Genomic DNA, 16,888 nt, shown 5'->3' with positions numbered 1-16,888 from the left:
GTACATGTACCTAGCCGTCTCTGATCACGCCCTTAGTGCCGTTCTCCTCGCTGAGAGAGACGGCATTCAGCTGCCGGTGTACTTCATCAGCCATGTCTTTAAAAATACTGAGCTCCGGTACCCCATGATCGAAAAATTTGGGTTGGCCTTATTCGTAGCAGTCAAGCGGTTGAAGCCTTATTTTTTGGCACATCCGGTTGTGGTATACACAGATCAGCCGCTCAAGCGTACGATGACTGCTATAGAGTCATCCGGTAGAATGATCAAGTGGGCTGTTGAAATACAAGGCCTTGAGATAACTTTTGAACCCAGGCGGGCGGTGAAAGGTCAGGCGTTTGCCGACTTTATTGTCGAGATGACTAGGCCGGTGCACCCGAAAAACCCTGATCAGGTCTGGAAGTTATTTGTAGACGGCAGATCTACGGTGAACGGCTGTGGTGCAGGTGTTATATGTCATTCCCCGGAAGGGGATAAGTTTGAATATGCACTACGGTTTAAGTTCCAAGCCTCCAACAATGAGGCAGAGTATGAAGCCCTGCTAGCCGGATTGCGCATGTGTAAGGCAGCCGGTGCAAGAAAGGTCGACGCCTGCTCAGATTCACAGCTGATCGTTAGCCAATACCTTGGTGACTACGAAGCCACCCATCCGGCTATGATCAAATATTTGCAGGCGGTCAAAGAGGAGGCTGGGTCCTTCGATGAATTTCATCTGCGACAGGTGCCCCGGTCTGAAAACAATCAGGCGGATGCCCTCTCAAAGTTGGCATCATCAGCCTCCGGTGATGCTCCTAGGACGGTCTTTTGGGAAGTCATTGAAAAACGAAGTATTCAGAATGATCCCATTGGAGTCTTGGACAGAACTGCTACCTGGATGGATCCCATCCGGTCCTTTTTGACGGATGGTACCTTGCCGGATGACCCTTCAGAAGCATCAAGGGGAACTCCTCCGGAAGGGATACCTGCAGCCGTTTTTGAAATGTGTAACCCCGGATAGGGGGAGAGAAGTTTTGGAAGATCTGCACGCGGGGTTTTGTGCCTCGCATATTGGCGGCAGGTCCCTGGCCAGAAGAACCAGACGGCAAGGGTACTTCTGGCCCACTCTTGAAGCGGATGCCATGGATCAAGTAAAGAGATGCGACAAGTGCCAAAAATTCGCTAAGTTGATACATCAACCGGCAACAGAACTCACGGCAATCCATAGTCCGGTTCCGTTTGCTAAATGGGGCATGGACATTTTGGGACCTTATACGCCTGCATCAGGCGGCCGCCGCTACATTCTTGTAGCAGTAGACTACTTCACCAAATGGGTTGAGGCAGAGGCGGTAAAAGGGATTAAAACGAAAGACGTGATTTCTTTCATCTGGAGAAACGTCATCACCCGGTTCGGGGTTCCAATGTCCATGGTTTTCGACAACGGACCGCAGTTCGAAACGCCTGTCCTGAAGACCTGGTTGGGAGACCAAGGAATTTCCCATTGTTTTGCATCCGTTGGCCGTCCTCAGGCAAACGGTCAAGTTGAGGCTTTTAACAAGTTGATCTCAGACGGGATAAAGAAGAAAGTAGAAAGAGCCGGTGGACTATGGGCAGAGGAATTACCTCATGTCCTTTGGGCTATCCGGACAACCGAAAAGGGGGCAACCGGTGAGACCCCATTTCTCATGACATACGGCACTGAAGCAGTTCTTCCCATTGAACATTATGAGCCTACTCTACGCATTATGTTATATGATGAGGAGGCTAACTAGGAAGCCATGCGGTTGGCATTAGACGCTCTTCCAGAGCGAAGGGGGAATGCTGCCTTGCGTCATGAGATCTACCGTCTGCGTATGACTAGAGCCTACAACAAGCGGGTTCGTAAAAGACCTTTGAAATAAGGAGATTTTGTGCTTCGCAAAATGGAGGCAACCGGTAGGGCCAATGAACAAGGCAAATTAACCCCAAATTGGGAGGGACCCTACCGGATCTTTGAAGAAGTACGAGACGGCACTTACCGCCTGGAAACTCCAGACGGAAGAAAGTTGCCTAGAACTTGGAATGTAGATAACCTCAAAAAATACTACTTCTAAGTATTGTACATCTTTTGAAAATTTTCAAATGATTAATGAGAATTACATTCAATTTTGTATACAGCCGCCATGTCTTGTGCCTACCACAAGTGGCACCAGTAACTAATTTTTTCATCCGGTGACACCCATACGGGTGAATTCATCGAAGAGAACATCTCCCATTTGGGTGGTAAATTGTTCTAAGCGATCACACAGGCGGACAAATCCGCCTGACGATCCTTCGCACCAAAAAAGGGCAGGCTAGCAACCCCAAACTTGCAGCCGGCTCACTTTTTGGAAGGACAGCCGGTACTCAATACCGCCGCCTGACTCTCTAAGAGCAGGCCTAAAAACATTTGGTCTAGGCCATAATTCATTCAGGGGTATGCTTGCAAAAGCCCAACCGGTGAATGGACATCCTAATCTGGCGTGATTCTTTTGCGAAGTCCCGACCGGTAATTCAGTATAAACCGACTGGCTCCCGAATCTAATGTTGGCACTTAGTGTATATTCGAGCTATATCATATGGATAGTCGCCTGGCTTGCAAAGACCCAGACCGCTATCCAGGGGCAATTACCCAGACGCCATCCGGTTTGGTTTTGGGTCGAAATTTCTTCGCCTAGTTTGCGAAGACCCAGACGGCATTGTTACCGGTGGGGTCTTCTTGGCAACCCTAGTAAATTTCTTCGCCTAGTTTGCGAAGACCCAGACGGCAGTGTTACCGGTGGGGTCTTCTTGGCAACCCTAGTAAATTTCTTCGCCTAGTTTGCGAAGACCCAGACGGCAGTGTTCCCGGTGGGGTCTTCTTGGCAACCCTAGTAAATTTCTTCGCCTAGTTTGCGAAGACCCAGACGGCAGTGTTACCGGTGGGGTCTTCTTGGCAACCCTTGCAAATTTCTTCGCCTAGTTTGCGAAGACCCAGACGGCAGTGTTACCGGTGGGGTCCTCTTGGCAACCTTTGCAAATTTCTTTGCTGTTTGCGAAGACCCAAGCGGTAGTGTTACCGGCGGGGTTCTTTTGGTTATCCTCGCAGAAATATGTATAAAAAAATAACAAGTATTCTAGTATTGAAGTGCAGAAACATAAAAAGCATTCAAAAGCCGCCTCAGCCGGTGAAAATGTTAATATTCAAAATAAAAATTATTACAGCTTAGCCCATCTCATCCGGTGCTATTACAAGATAATGCAAGGCGCGCAGGCCGAGAAGTAGTTGCTACTCCAGGCGAACAGTGAACCGGTCCTCTTCCGGTTGGTTCTGGGTTGGATCAGGGTGAGCGGCTGCGTCGGCTTCAGGAACAACTTCTTCCTCTTCAGCAGCCTCCGCCTGCCGTCGCGCAATCTCCTCCCTAACCCAAGCGTCATAGGGTCCGGGCCCTGGCTCATTCGCCTCCTCGGCCAGAATGGCAAGATCAGAATATTTGAAGGCGATTTCCCAGACGGTGAAGTCCGCCTCCGGGTGGATGAGGGAAAACGCCCGTTGCATCCGGTTTGCACAGTCATGCTCATTCTCTTCAATGAGCCTCTCCTGCTCCGACTCCAAGGTGGCCTTGAAGTTCTCATTGGCAGCAGCCGCCTCTTTGCGCAGGCGCTCATTCTCTTTGGCAAGGCGGCCATTTTCAGTCTCCGCCTTGCTCAGCCGTTGGAGGGGCTCTTTCTGTTCCTCCAACTTTTTATTGGCATCATCCAGGGACGCCTTTAGTTGGTCAACTTGGTTTTTCAGCTGATCAATCTGCTGTTGGAGGGCCTTGGTCTTCTCCGCCTGTTCCGTGCGTATAGATTTAGATTCTAAGCCATGCATGTACAAAGAGTAGTCAGCAACATTATGGGCGTCATCAACAGCCCGTTTGCTTCTCCTTACCTCTTCAGACTTGCGGGTATAAGCTCGTTTGAGCCCCTCTGCGCGCAGCATAGCCTGCAAAAATACAGCCGGTTAATACTGCATATTTAAAAATGCACGTCAAGAAAATTACCGCATGGTTGTTGGAGCATACGTCGGCCAGGTCGACCAGCACCCGGTCGGCATTAAAGGAGTTGATCCCAGGGATCGCCTCCTTCTCGTCCCTGGGGACGGCTTTCAGCATGGCCCGGGCATATTGTGCCCCGTCCGGCTAGCGGGGAGAATTATCTGCACCAGAAACAGACGGTGAGAAACTCGCATATGCTCTGCCTATAGATTGCCGGCTGATTGGAGAATCCCCCGGCTGCGATCGAGACTGTGAATAAGACTTGACCCGCATGGGCAGGTCAAGCAGTGTAAGGTCGAAGTTACCTTGGCGGCCCGAACGGCCTTCAGAGGGACCGGTTGCGGTCCTCAATGGGATGGCAGAAAGCACATCCGCAGATCCAGGCCCGCCTGGGACCTTTATTGATTTGCCGCCGGTAGTTTGCCGGTCGGCTGTCTTCTGCACCTTGGATGCAGACTCTTGTTGGGTCGGCGGAGGCCTGACCTGTTTTTGAAGGGACCGGGGCATCTGCTTCCCGTCCTGTAAACGAGAAAAATATAAGTTATGGGATAAAAGGATTGAAATAAACGAGAAGGATCAGACGGTTATACCTTCCTCGCCGCCTGGGCAGCAAGTTTTTTCTCGAGATTGGCTTTCCGGATGTCGGCAGCCGACCTAGCCGGTGTCTTCTCGGTGGGCAGCATTTTCTTGGCTTCTTCTGCAGAGGAAGGCACACGGTTAGAATAATAAATAAGAAAGGAAATAAAAGCATCCGATTCGAAAGAAACCGGCTGAGTTCCGAATACATACGTTTTTTAAACATGCTGCTTAGACCACAAGCGGACAAGAAGCATTCGTCCCTAAAAAATTCATGTTTGGGCACCCAGTTTCTAGGTACCCTTACTATCTCTCCGGATGAGAGGGTGTCAAGAACTAACTCAAAAAACCCGGAGTCAAGGATGGTCTCTCTATCATCCTCCGGGACAGGGGGCAGGCAGCACTTGGTCCCCAAGAGTTCTGGTTTCCGGTTGTAGATCCGGAATTCTCTGTTCTCTGCCGTAGTTGGGGCCTTAACCAAGTAGAACCGGTGCTTCCAGTCCGACCATTTGGATGGCTTGTCCAAGGTCATAAGGTATTTGGGCTGGGTGGTCAAGGTATACCAGGCTCTCCAGCCGCCTGGGCTCCTACTCAAGTAATGCATGTGGGCAAACGCCTCCCAGCCGGGGTTGAGGCCCTGCATATCGCAGGCGGCGATATACCCTAAAATATTTACCCATGAGTTGGGGGTTAATTGCCAGAGACCTAGGCCATACCCCCTAAGTATGGCTTTTATTGTGTCGTGGAGAGGGAAGCGGACTCCGGCCACGAAGGCCGCCTCGTAGCACCCGAACCAAGCGTTCGCGTTCGGTTGTCCATCCTCCCACCATATTGTTCCCAGAGCAGCCGGGATTTTTATTGTATAGTCACCCCCCAGCGGCCGCCGTTTGATAAAATCTGGCAGCGCAGCCCGCATGAGCTCGCGGTCCTTAGAGGAGACGGCGATCATGAGAGGATCGTTCCTATTATCCCAAGAAGGCCTCTCCGCCTCCTCGCTATCCTCAGATTCGGTTAAGTAGCTGCTACTGCTACTTTGAACGTGACCGGCATCAGAGCCGGCTGGGGAGTTGGAGACCTTATCAGAGCCTACCTGCTCTCTGGTCTCCTGGAGGGGAGCAGTCTCTTCGTTTAAAATGCTATCACCCGGGGTGCTAGGAGCGCCCCCGGGTGAGCCTCTCTGCTCTACCTCTCCTTGCTCTACTTCACCGCCTGAAGCTGGGACCTCAGGCGGCTGCTCATCTGAGCTCCCACTTCTGTAGTTGGGATCTCTGGCAGTAGACCGGATTCTGGCCATTGTGTTCTGCACAGACACAGAGTCGGTCGATATGGGTGTTGAAAAAGGGTTGTCCCAAAGAACAGAGGCGGCAGACCCAGTTCTAGACTCAGCCGTACTAATAAACCGGCTGAGTTCACAGCTAGGTTCCGGGTATGGGTATAAGGGGTCCATCTACTTATGGGACCAATGAACAAAAATGCGAGTAAAAGACTCAAACGGAAATACATGAAAAAGCTAGAAAGAATAGAGACGGTACCTAGAAGAAAATCTGGAAATTCTTTGGGATGCTTGCGAAGACGCAGGCGGTTCAAAATCCGGCTGGGTTTCTCTGATTACCCTCTCGAAAACCTTTGGCTAGCTTGCAACGACCCAGACGGTCTGTAGACCGGTTGCTCTCAACGAATCTCAACTCCGAATGCTCTCAACTCTCAAATTGCCGGCTGCTCTCAAATTTTCAGAAATTTGGCAAAGTTTGTAAATGAGAGCTCGGGGGACATCTTCTCCTATTTATAGAATTTGTCCCAGAAGGTGAAAAGTCGTGACTCTTCGCCTTCTGCTTTTCCATCCTTCAAAAAGAATCTGAAGAGTTGTAAAAAAAAAAAAAAAAAAAAAAAAAAAAAAAAAAAAACCTTTCACCGGCGCCACGTGGCACCCTGCCACGTCAGCACCAGTGAGGGGCAAATGTTTGGGGTAAAAATACCCTAAACACGTGGCCCAATGGCCTAGTGACACGTGGCATCCAGCCGTTGGTCAGCAGGGCTCCAATCCTCTGCTGACACGTGTCCTCTAAACCCTAAAAGGGAAACCATCTCTTCCCCACTATAAATAGTGGAAGGACCCTCATTAATGGGAGGCTGGAACATTTGTTGTTCACATTGAATACTCCTCAAAAAGAAAAACACTTACCCCGAGCAATATTAATTGCAGAATTCTCCCATTACGCGAGAAGTAACTTCTACATTACGTGCATTCTACCTCCCGTATCTTTACTAACTTGATCGTCGGAGGCGGAGCTCCTACCCCCAGGAGTCTTCGTGATTTTGCAGGCACAGGCGTCGAAGGGCATTCTTGGAATTGTAACTCTCCCGCAGGACACATCAAAAAACCCCGAAACAATAGATATTATAAAAGTGATTATGAAGTAAAGTAAAAGTTTAGATTTATATTAATAGATTTAAGTAGGGAAAAAAAGCAAAAAAAAATGCTTATCGGATTGGATTGGGTGACCGTTAATATTAAAATGATTCCCATAACCATACCCGATAACAAATTATCGGAACGAGTACCCGAACAGTTATGGTAATCGGATCGGGTACTCTAATTTTCGGAACGATTACAGATCGATTTTTCGGGTAATTTTGCTGAACCCTAGTTAGTATTATTATTATTTAGAGTCGTTAGTTATAGTTGCTCTAATCAAATTAGTTTTCTACGAGGACCACCGCGACATTATCCTCTTAAAAACATGCATGTTGCATGCCAATGTCTCCATTATTTAGAACGTAATAAAAAAAGGGTTTGAATTGGCATGTAATGTGTTGCTACGATTCCATGCTTAAATATCAAACTAAAAAAAAATATGGTTAGTGATAGCGAACGTATAGGGTTATGAATTTATTATCGATGTCGTCAGTAAGGGTATATTTAGGTCCTATTCTCTTCACCTTAAAAAAATAAAAATAATATTAAGTAAAAAAAAAATTCAGTTCAATAAAAATAAGTTCAGTTTAGTAAATTAATTTCAATTCAGTAAAAAAAAATTCAATTCAGTAAAATTAGTTCAGTTAAGCAAAATTCAGTTTTATTAAAGAAGAATTATAATAGAAAATCCGTAAAAATAATTTCAGTTCAGTAAAAATAATTTTAGTTCAGCAAAATTAAGGTGAAGAGGACGGGGCCTTAGTTTGCACTATAAGAGAGAATTAAACCCAATTCACTTCACTTTAAAAAAAATAATATAAAGTAAAAATAAGTTCAGTTCAGTAAAACTAAGTTTAGTTCGGTAAAATTAATTTCAGTTCAGTAAAAATAAGTTCAGTTAAGTAAAATTCAGTTATCTTAAAGAAGAATTATAATAGAAAATCAGTAAAAATAATTTCAATTCAATAAAAATAATTTCAGTTCAGTAAAAATAATTTAAGTTCAACAAATATAATTTTATTTCAGTAAAAATAATTTCAGTTCAGGAAATTAAGGTGAAGTAAACGGGGCCTTATATGCCTTGTTTGACAATTAAATTTTAGTTGTTAATTGTTTCAAATAGCTGCTAGTTACCATCTATTTACACGAGTTGTTTTGCTTAGTTGATTACTAGGTTAGAATCTGTGCGATGCACGGTTTATATAAAACCTATTTTTAATTTGTACATTTTAAAAACAAATCGTAATTATACATGAATATAAATAAGAATTACATATATTTTTGTGATTTAAATTTTTTTTTTCATTTTCATCAAATACTTTTGGAGGGAAATTATTCAATACAATGCTGCCAAGTATCATTTTAGGTTCTTCTTTAGTAATATGTAATAGATTCTTCTATTTAAACAAATTGTGGTTGTGTGTTCTTATTGATCTATGTTTGGTGAATGTGATCAAATGATTGGAGCTAGTTTTGTATTGCAATTACTGTGTTGCTAATGTAAATGCAATGACAGAAATGCAACCCACCACCAATGGATATGGCGGGGACGTCGGCGAACATTAGTGCGTTTTTGTAAAATATGGGTCACTTTTATGAAAAAAAAATGTCACTTTTGTAAGAAAAAAATGGGTCACAAAATGTACGATGTGCAATAAAATTATTGTAAACCGGGGCATGCAAAAGTTTTTATTTCATAAATCAGGGGCATGTGCAGAAGGAAATTTGGAACTGAAATGATTAGAGTTGAACCGAACTAAAATTAAAATAAAGAGAACATGCCATAAACAAAGCTGAAATGAATAATTTATTTCATAAAAAATTAATCCATAGGAATTAAAGTAAATTTTGTAAGAAAAAAAACGAATTAAACTAAACTGAAATTATGCTACACAAAATAGAACCTAAGAAAGATATCGGTAATCTGTCAAAAAAAAAAAAAAAAAAAAAAAATATCGGTAAGCCGGTTAGGTATTGGGGTTGGCAGTGTTGGCATGCATGTGGACCTTTGAAGTTTGAACCCCTTCCCAAAGAAAAGAATAAAAAATATTGAGATGTATATTTATTCAACGAATATTCCGGATCGGCTAATCAGAGAAGTGTGTGATGACCTCTGCTTTCTGAAAGCCCCTTGTTTTTTTTTATATTAATTAAACAAAAGAAAAAAGAAAAGAATACCCTAGTAATTTAAAGGTGGCGAGTGCGCTGCAATTAGAGTGAGCCACCTCTTCTATAAAGTATCGAAGTGAGTAGTCTAATTTAGAAGATTTGTCTGCCTCATCTGAGTTAATCGACATCAATAAAAATCGGTATGTTTCTGATCTAAGATTTGATTGTTGATTGTTGATTGTTGATTTATTGATAGGGTTTAGTATTGAATTGTCAGGAATTAATTGAGAGAATGGGAAGTTCAGAGTTATCATTCAAATTGGCAGATCACCCTAAGCTGCCAAAGGATAAGATATTGGCTTTGATTGTGCTCGATGGTTGGGGCGAAGCTAATCCTGATAAGTACAACTGTATCCATGTTGCTGAGACTCCCACCATGGATTCCCTCAAGCAGGTTAAGACTTAGAGAGATTGTTTCAGTTTTGATTAGAGTTTTGATGGTTTCAGGTTTTCATTTGATTTTATAATTGATTTATTTATGAATTATTTCAGATTAAGAGAGATTGTTTCAGTTTTGATTAGGGTTTTATCATTTGATTCGATTTGATCAATTATCTCCAGGGTGCCCCTGAGAAGTGGAGGTTGATTAGGGCTCATGGTACCGCTGTTGGACTTCCATCAGAAGATGATATGGGCAACAGTGAAGTTGGACACAACGCTTTGGGTGCCGGCCGTATTTATGCTCAAGGGTCTGTTCTTCTTCTTTTATCTCTGGTTATTTCTTCTTTACCTTTGCGATTTTAATTTTACTTTTAGTAAGCTCTTGCTCAACAACACATAAATCTTTTTTTTTTAGGGCCAAGCTTGTTGACAAAGCTCTTGCCTCTGGGAAAATTTTTGAGGATGAAGGTTTTAACTACATCAAGGAGTGTTTTCAAACTAATACAGTTCACTTCATTGGTTTGCTAAGTGATGGAGGTGTTCATTCTCGTCTTGATCAGCTACAGGTATTGATTTTCTTGAATCATGAGTCAAGTCTACGTAGGTTTTCATTTTTGTATTGTGTTATCATTTTGATATTTCTCCAATTTGTGCTAACTTTTGTTTTTCTTACTTTACAATTGCTTCTTTTCAGTTGTTATTGAAAGGGACCGTTGAACGTGGTGCCAAGAGAATCCGTGTTCATATTCTTACTGATGGCCGTGATGTTTTAGATGGTTCAAGTATAGGCTTTGTAGAAACTCTTGAGAATGATCTTTCACAGTTACGCGAGAAAGGTATCGATGCCCAGGTTGCATCTGGTGGTGGTCGCATGTATGTTACTATGGATCGCTATGAGGTTAGTAGTCATTATAAGTTTTACAGCTTGTTGGACAATGTAGTGCATTATGTATTTGTACTTTGATTCCTGTGCCCACTGTCTTCCTTTTGTATTGTTTTTAGAAATTACACATTAAGGGACAATGTTTGCAGATGAATATTCCATATTTGACTGTTAGACATCACATTATCAGTGAAATATTGACATTTTTAGTGTGCTGCTTCTCTTGATCGATTCCTTTACTGGTTTTGTTTATCTAGCTCAACATAAAGACCTCTAGTAGACTAGCCATTTTGCACATTTTACTTCCATAAATACCATACATGCTCCTCCCCATTGTATTCTACACACGTGAAACTCACAACTTTCTTGCCTTATAGTGGTAATTTAGCCCAATGGGAAAAGACTTGGGCTATAAGACCATCTATTGTATCCATTAAAATTCCTTTAACTGCGCTTTTTTGTTAGCCTACTTGGATAGGAGGGACCAAATTTGTAAGTTTTCTTTATCCTCTAAAAGAGGTTTGTGAAACTGATGTTGCTGGCTGCATATAGATTGGATATGCTCCTAAAAGCTTGATTCTTAATGACATTTGGCAATAATATTGATACGTACTTTATGGTCTATGGGTCTTCGTTTAATTTCTAGATGCTAGAAGTATACTTAAGTTGAGGCCATAAATGATTTTTATTTATGGCTGTATGCAGTGAACATTTGTGGATTTATCCTTTATTCCAACCCAAACCTTCTTTTTTTAGTATCCCTATGCAGTTTTTGTCCTTTACATACTTGATTTGGGTGTAGTTGATACTGATTTTTCACTTACTGCATAAATAATTCTTTGCTGAGTGCATTTTATCTTGTTCAAGTTTGTCCATACTCCAATTAATTGTCTGTGCATCTTGCCCTTTGTTTTGTAGAATGATTGGGAGGTTGTGAAGCGAGGATGGGATGCTCAAGTGCTTGGTGAAGCTCCATACAAGTTCAGGAATGCAGTTGAGGCTGTCAAGAAATTGAGGGAGGAGACTAAGGCTAACGACCAGTATTTACCACCTTTTGTTATTGTGGATGAGAATGGAAAGGCTGTTGGTCCGATAGTAGATGGAGATGCTGTTGTCACATTTAATTTCCGGGCTGATCGCATGACTATGCTTGCGAAGGCGCTTGAATATGAAAAATTTGATCACTTTGACAGAGTTCGCCATCCTAAAATCCGTTATGCTGGTATGCTTCAATATGATGGAGAGTTGAAGCTTCCCAGTCATTACCTTGTTTCTCCTCCGGAAATTGAGAGAACTTCTGGGGAGTATTTAGTTCACAATGGTGTGCGAACATTTGCTTGCAGGTGAGTGTTAATGGTTTCTGATGTTGCATACCTGCTGATTTGTTTATACCTAATCAATATTGCTATAATAATCTAATTGCTTATGTTGCTATACTAGTGAGAAGGATTAATGTCATATTGTCATGTCATGCTATCTGATTGGATTTATGCAGAAATGATTCTACATGCTCTTGAGAATGTGCTGAAGTAGTGTTGCACTTTGATTAATATGATGGAAGATAATCCTTTTTTTCACTGCCTTTCTGCTTTATTTGCCATTGATCTTTGCTTAGATAATAGTATGCCCTGTCAAAAGCACCTACCTTCAATTTCTCCATTATAGACTAGGACTCCTGATAGAATTTGATGATTATTTTTTACTTGAGGTTTAGCTTAAGATTAGCTTGCTGTAATGCTCTTTCCAGTTCAGCTGCAATGTAGTAGTGAATTCTCTTTTTTAAAGTCTTCTTGTGGCCTGCTTCGGCATGATATATGAACCAGTAAAAGCCCTGCTGTTTTAATTGGAGATGTGTTGCATTTGGCTTTCTGCATGTGTTTTTAGCTGTGGTTTAACTATTCAAGGCAATTACTTGTCGTAACTTTTTCAAATGATCTCTTTTCCATGTTACAGTGAAACAGTCAAGTTTGGACATGTTACCTTTTTCTGGAACGGGAATCGCTCAGGTTACTTTAACTCTGAATTGGAGGAGTATGTTGAAATTCCTAGTGATAGTGGCATTAGTTTTAATGAACAGCCTCTAATGAAGGCTTTGGAGATTGGTGAAAGGGCAAGGGATGCCATTCTGAGCCGCAAATTCCATCAGGTAACTAGAAATTCCTTTTCGTAGCATCCTTGAAGGAGCTCTTTACCCTTATAAGGAAAAAAAAAAAAAAAAAGGAATAAAAAAGAACTAATAATTTTTTTTAAAAAAAATCTGTTCAGATCCGTGTCAACATACCCAATGGTGATATGGTTGGCCATACTGGTGATGTAGAAGCCACAGTTGTTGCTTGCAAGGCTGCTGATAAAGCTGTCAAGGTACACTTCTTGCTGTTGTATTTGTTTTAATCTCATTTCTACTTCCAGGTTTACTCATGCCCTCTGTCCAGTGGCAGTCTCTGATGTTGTACTTGGTTTGACCTTGTATGCTGGGGTTGAGGTGATTGAAATGTGGACTTTTTTTTTTTTTTTTTTTGTTTTTTTTTTTTTTTTTTTCTCTTCCTATTTTGAGGATGACAGATGTGAGTGAGTTATTGGTCATCTGCCTCTATACTAAATTTTAGGTGAATGTAATAATTTGGACTCGTTAAAACAGTAGAGGTCCTCACATCATTTCCCTCTTTGAACACTTAAATTAGCTTTACCATGACTGCCAGTTCATCTGTCTATATATTTCTTGGTGCTTCAAGGTGTTCATAGCTTATACCTTTCTTTTATTCTCCACTCCCTCTATACCCCCCCCCCCACCAAAAAAGAAAAAAAAAAAAAAAAACTATTTTCCATTTTTCTTTTTAGTCTTCGAAGTAATGTAAAGAACTCCTGATGCATGATTGAGTTCTTTAAAAATTAGTTTGAGATGTCAAATTGAGAAGTGCCTAGATTATTTTTCTTACTCCACAAATTAAAGTCTTGTTTCCGTAAATGAGATCTGGACTGATTGTCAATCAAGAACTGATTTTGTCAAGGATCCAGATTAAGATCCACCTGATCCAGTGTCTAGTTCATCATGTTTTACTTTCTTACAATCTTTACAACTACATTAATTTTGGTTAGGAAGTTTAATATATTAAAAAAAATAAAGTTTCATAAATTAGTTTGGTGTCTAGAAAATACTTCTATAAAATTGTACCTATTACAAAATGGATCCACAGGTTCTACATTGACTTCATTCTTGTCTCAAAAATAGGATTTGTATCCAAATTTTCAGACCATGGATCTGGATCTGAGGATACAATCCTGCTTTTTACTCTATTAACCAAAGAAAAATACTCTCTTCCTGCTATTTACTCTCACTCAATGTGCATGCCCAGAGAGTATGTTTCACATGGTGAAGAAATAGTTTGTTGTAAAAGGGGAATAAAGTGAGCATGAATAGGTGTCGTGCTGCGAGTGTGACCCTCTTGGTGTGTGCGCAAATACCTACAAGAGTGGTTTAATCGAGGAGACTTGTAATTGTTGATTTAAAAGGATATAATTGGATATAATTTTATGCAAGTCTTTCAAAATATGTTAATTGTGGAAACTCCACTTGGATTAAGATATCAATGTAAGATGGTTTTTGTTCGTAAATCACACACTATTGAGATATCTCTGCCGTGCCTTACTCGCAATTACTTTTGATCAACTACTTAACTATGAATTTGAAGAGATTGCTTCATTACAAATCTTAAAGGAATTTTACTCAATAGAGTTTTTCTCGTGCTCTCAAATCTCAATGGTCCCATTGACTCATGCTATATTTTAACATGTGGTCAACCCTTGTCTGTTAGTGTATCTATTTGAGATTTAGAGGTAGTCATTTTGATTGGTTGGATGCTTTGCAGATGATATTTGATGCCATCGAGCAAGTTGGTGGAATATATGTTGTTACTGCTGATCATGGAAACGCTGAAGACATGGTAAAGAGGGACAAGAAAGGGCAGCCTCAACTTGACAAGGACGGAAAAGTTCAGATTCTTACATCTCACACGTTACAACCGGTATGTGGTCTGGTTGGTGATTACATAATGTCCTTTTATATTCTGACATTTGGGGGGTGGGGTGGGTCGGGGAGCTGGGAGTTTCTACCACTCTTGATTATCAAGAGGCCTACAGTTGACAATACGATACAATGAATACATGTATCAGATGGTCTTATATTCGGTTTAGGTGCCCTTTTTAACTTTTGGTCTTCACTGATTTTAAAATCATATTTCCGACTCTGCTATGGTCTTTCCCCACCTCCCCCCCCCCCCCCCCTAAAAAAACCTGGGTATTACTTCCTTGGCCATAGGAAGTATTATTATGCAAGAAGAATTTTCTCTTAATTATTTGGTATTATCTCATTTAGGTGCCAATTGCAATTGGTGGTCCTGGCCTTGCTCCTGGTGTTAGATTCCGCAATGATGTACCTGATGGTGGTCTTGCCAATGTTGCAGCCACGGTGATCAACCTACATGGATATGAGGCTCCTAGTGACTATGAGCCAACCCTTATTGAGGTTGCAGACAACTAGGCTAGGGACTAAAGATCAGTAAAAACCCTTCATATCGTGTAATAAAAAAAATTATCTGGAGGAAAGATCCTGGCAAAACAGTTTTGAATTTTGATTATCTTTATTTGTTTTACAAGATTCAAATCAGCATGGTGGTTCATTACTTCAGTTCATTGAGTCTACTGGTTATATTTTTCCCTGTTTTTTATTGTTATATCCTTCTAGCCCTTTGATCTTTTAAGCTTATTGCTTTATTGTTTGTTATTGTCCTTATGGACCTTAATAATGGCTATGCAAGCTAATGGCTTTTATCAACTTGTCATTTTTGTAATCTATTAAGTCTAAAACACTTTTCTTTTTAAACCCAAAAATCGTTAATCATCAGTCGCTTTTGTCATTATTTTTTTATCAATTAAGCTGGCTTAACGTAAGAATTATGATAGCATTCAGCAGCTGACTTACTCACTTGGAAGAGGAGCTTACTTTTGTGATATCTGCAGATCTAGAAAGATGTTGACCATAGCAATTCCCAACTCCCCAAGTATTCATAAGTCGTCAGGAAGCTTATTCTGACAAATCTAACTGGCCGTGTATAATTTGGAGCATAGAATTCAAATCTTCACATTTGCAATTTGCAAGCCAATTCCTGAAATTAATGCCAATTTAAGCACTTTCACTTTTCTTTTGTCAAAGTTGCTCACTAACTTTCACCATCAATCTTACCAATACACTGTCTACAGCATATGAATTTTTTCCATGTATTATAATTGTCAAACCCATTAATTATGGGATTTTTACACTCCTTGCAAATGAGGTGGTAAACAACCTCAATCAAAATTATGGAAATTTGATTTAAACGAAACAAGATTAGAATATTCCTAAGAATTGGAAATGTGGAGTAAGTTTCCATGAAACATTACTTGAAAATGTAAACAAAACAAACATTAAAATGTGGTTGTTCAAGGAGCTTAATTGGTTAAATTTTGAGAGAATTAGTCCTATTTTTCTTTATTTTTGTTGACTTGGTCACTACACAAGACCTAATCCACGATTGGACTCTAAGTCTTTGGACCCAATATTGTGTCATACAGCCCAAATCGGGGAAGGTCACGAGAAACACGAACAAGGATAAGGGTCTGTTCTCATTGACTTAACTCAGCTGAACTGAACTGAATTGAGTTGAACTGATATGAATATTTTATAAGAGAAGGAAATTAGGAGCTGAACTGAACTGAGCTGAATTGAGCAAAACTGAACTGAACTGAATTTTAACGTATGAGAACAGACCCTCAAATCATCAAATCTATAATCAAACTACAATTTATGTTTCTTTAAGCTTTCTTAATTTCTTGGCATCCTAGGCTTGATAGCCTAAAATAGTATTGTGAATTAGTGGCAATGATAAACTGATAACGGTAGAGTGTTGTGAACTCGTGGAGAGATTAGCAAATTTGCAATTGTGATTAATAATGAAGTAACTCTCCCTTCTTGGATCTAATTTAATCGTTAGTCTATTTCTCTCTCTAAACCCTCATACTTGTATTGTATTCTCGTTTGATGATCAATTAATTTATCTTTAATCTCTTGCCGCATTAGTCATATGTATGTTGTACACTTTAACTTAAAGGCTAGTGATTCTTAAGGGCACACCCCTACGATACTCTTTCCCTACATAGGAGCATCATTGACTTGTTTGCATTTTTGCACCAACAAAAGGGTGGTATCCAAAACTTGTGATCAAATCTCGTCTACATCATTTGTCCCAGATTTTTGTACACCTAAATCAAGCACTAAATCATCTAACATAAACATGATCCAACGCCATTACAACTCAATTAAAAAACATCTAAATTAGACTGACCCACTATTATTTCATAATCGACCCAAACCAATTTGCATCCAAAAGATTTTAACAAGAATTAGAACTGAATTGTCAA

At 40.9% G+C, this 16,888-nt stretch overlaps 1 protein-coding gene across 1 annotated transcript; it reads left to right on the top strand.

Moving 5' to 3' along the window:
• The first annotated feature begins 9,077 nt into the window (after window positions 1-9,077).
• Window positions 9,078-15,165, top strand: LOC110690759 (2,3-bisphosphoglycerate-independent phosphoglycerate mutase-like). The gene is made up of 10 exons (XM_021867652.1): window positions 9,078-9,311; window positions 9,389-9,565; window positions 9,733-9,860; window positions 9,968-10,118; window positions 10,247-10,450; window positions 11,354-11,778; window positions 12,389-12,581; window positions 12,701-12,796; window positions 14,302-14,457; window positions 14,808-15,165. The coding sequence occupies exons 2-10, from the start codon at window positions 9,404-9,406 to the stop codon at window positions 14,970-14,972; spliced, it is 1,680 nt and encodes a 559-aa protein (XP_021723344.1). The 5' UTR covers window positions 9,078-9,311; window positions 9,389-9,403; the 3' UTR covers window positions 14,973-15,165.
• The last annotated feature ends 1,723 nt before the right edge of the window (window positions 15,166-16,888 follow it).

Source organism: Chenopodium quinoa, unplaced genomic scaffold, assembly GCF_001683475.1.
Source record: "Chenopodium quinoa cultivar QQ74 unplaced genomic scaffold, ASM168347v1, whole genome shotgun sequence".
Lineage (NCBI taxonomy): Eukaryota > Viridiplantae > Streptophyta > Magnoliopsida > Caryophyllales > Amaranthaceae > Chenopodium > Chenopodium quinoa.
The sequence above is the reverse complement of the archived record's forward strand: the minus strand, read 5'-3'. Positions and strand labels throughout refer to the sequence as shown.

Coding starts and splice junctions, on each gene's coding strand:
- LOC110690759 (XM_021867652.1), top strand. CDS start 9,404: ATGGGAAGTTCAGAGTTATCATTCAAATTGGCAGATCACCCTAAGCTG. Junction 9,861..9,967: donor GGCCGTATTTATGCTCAAGG/GTCTGTTCTTCT, acceptor TTTTTTTTTTAG/GGCCAAGCTTGTTGACAAAG. Junction 10,451..11,353: donor TTACTATGGATCGCTATGAG/GTTAGTAGTCAT, acceptor TTTGTTTTGTAG/AATGATTGGGAGGTTGTGAA.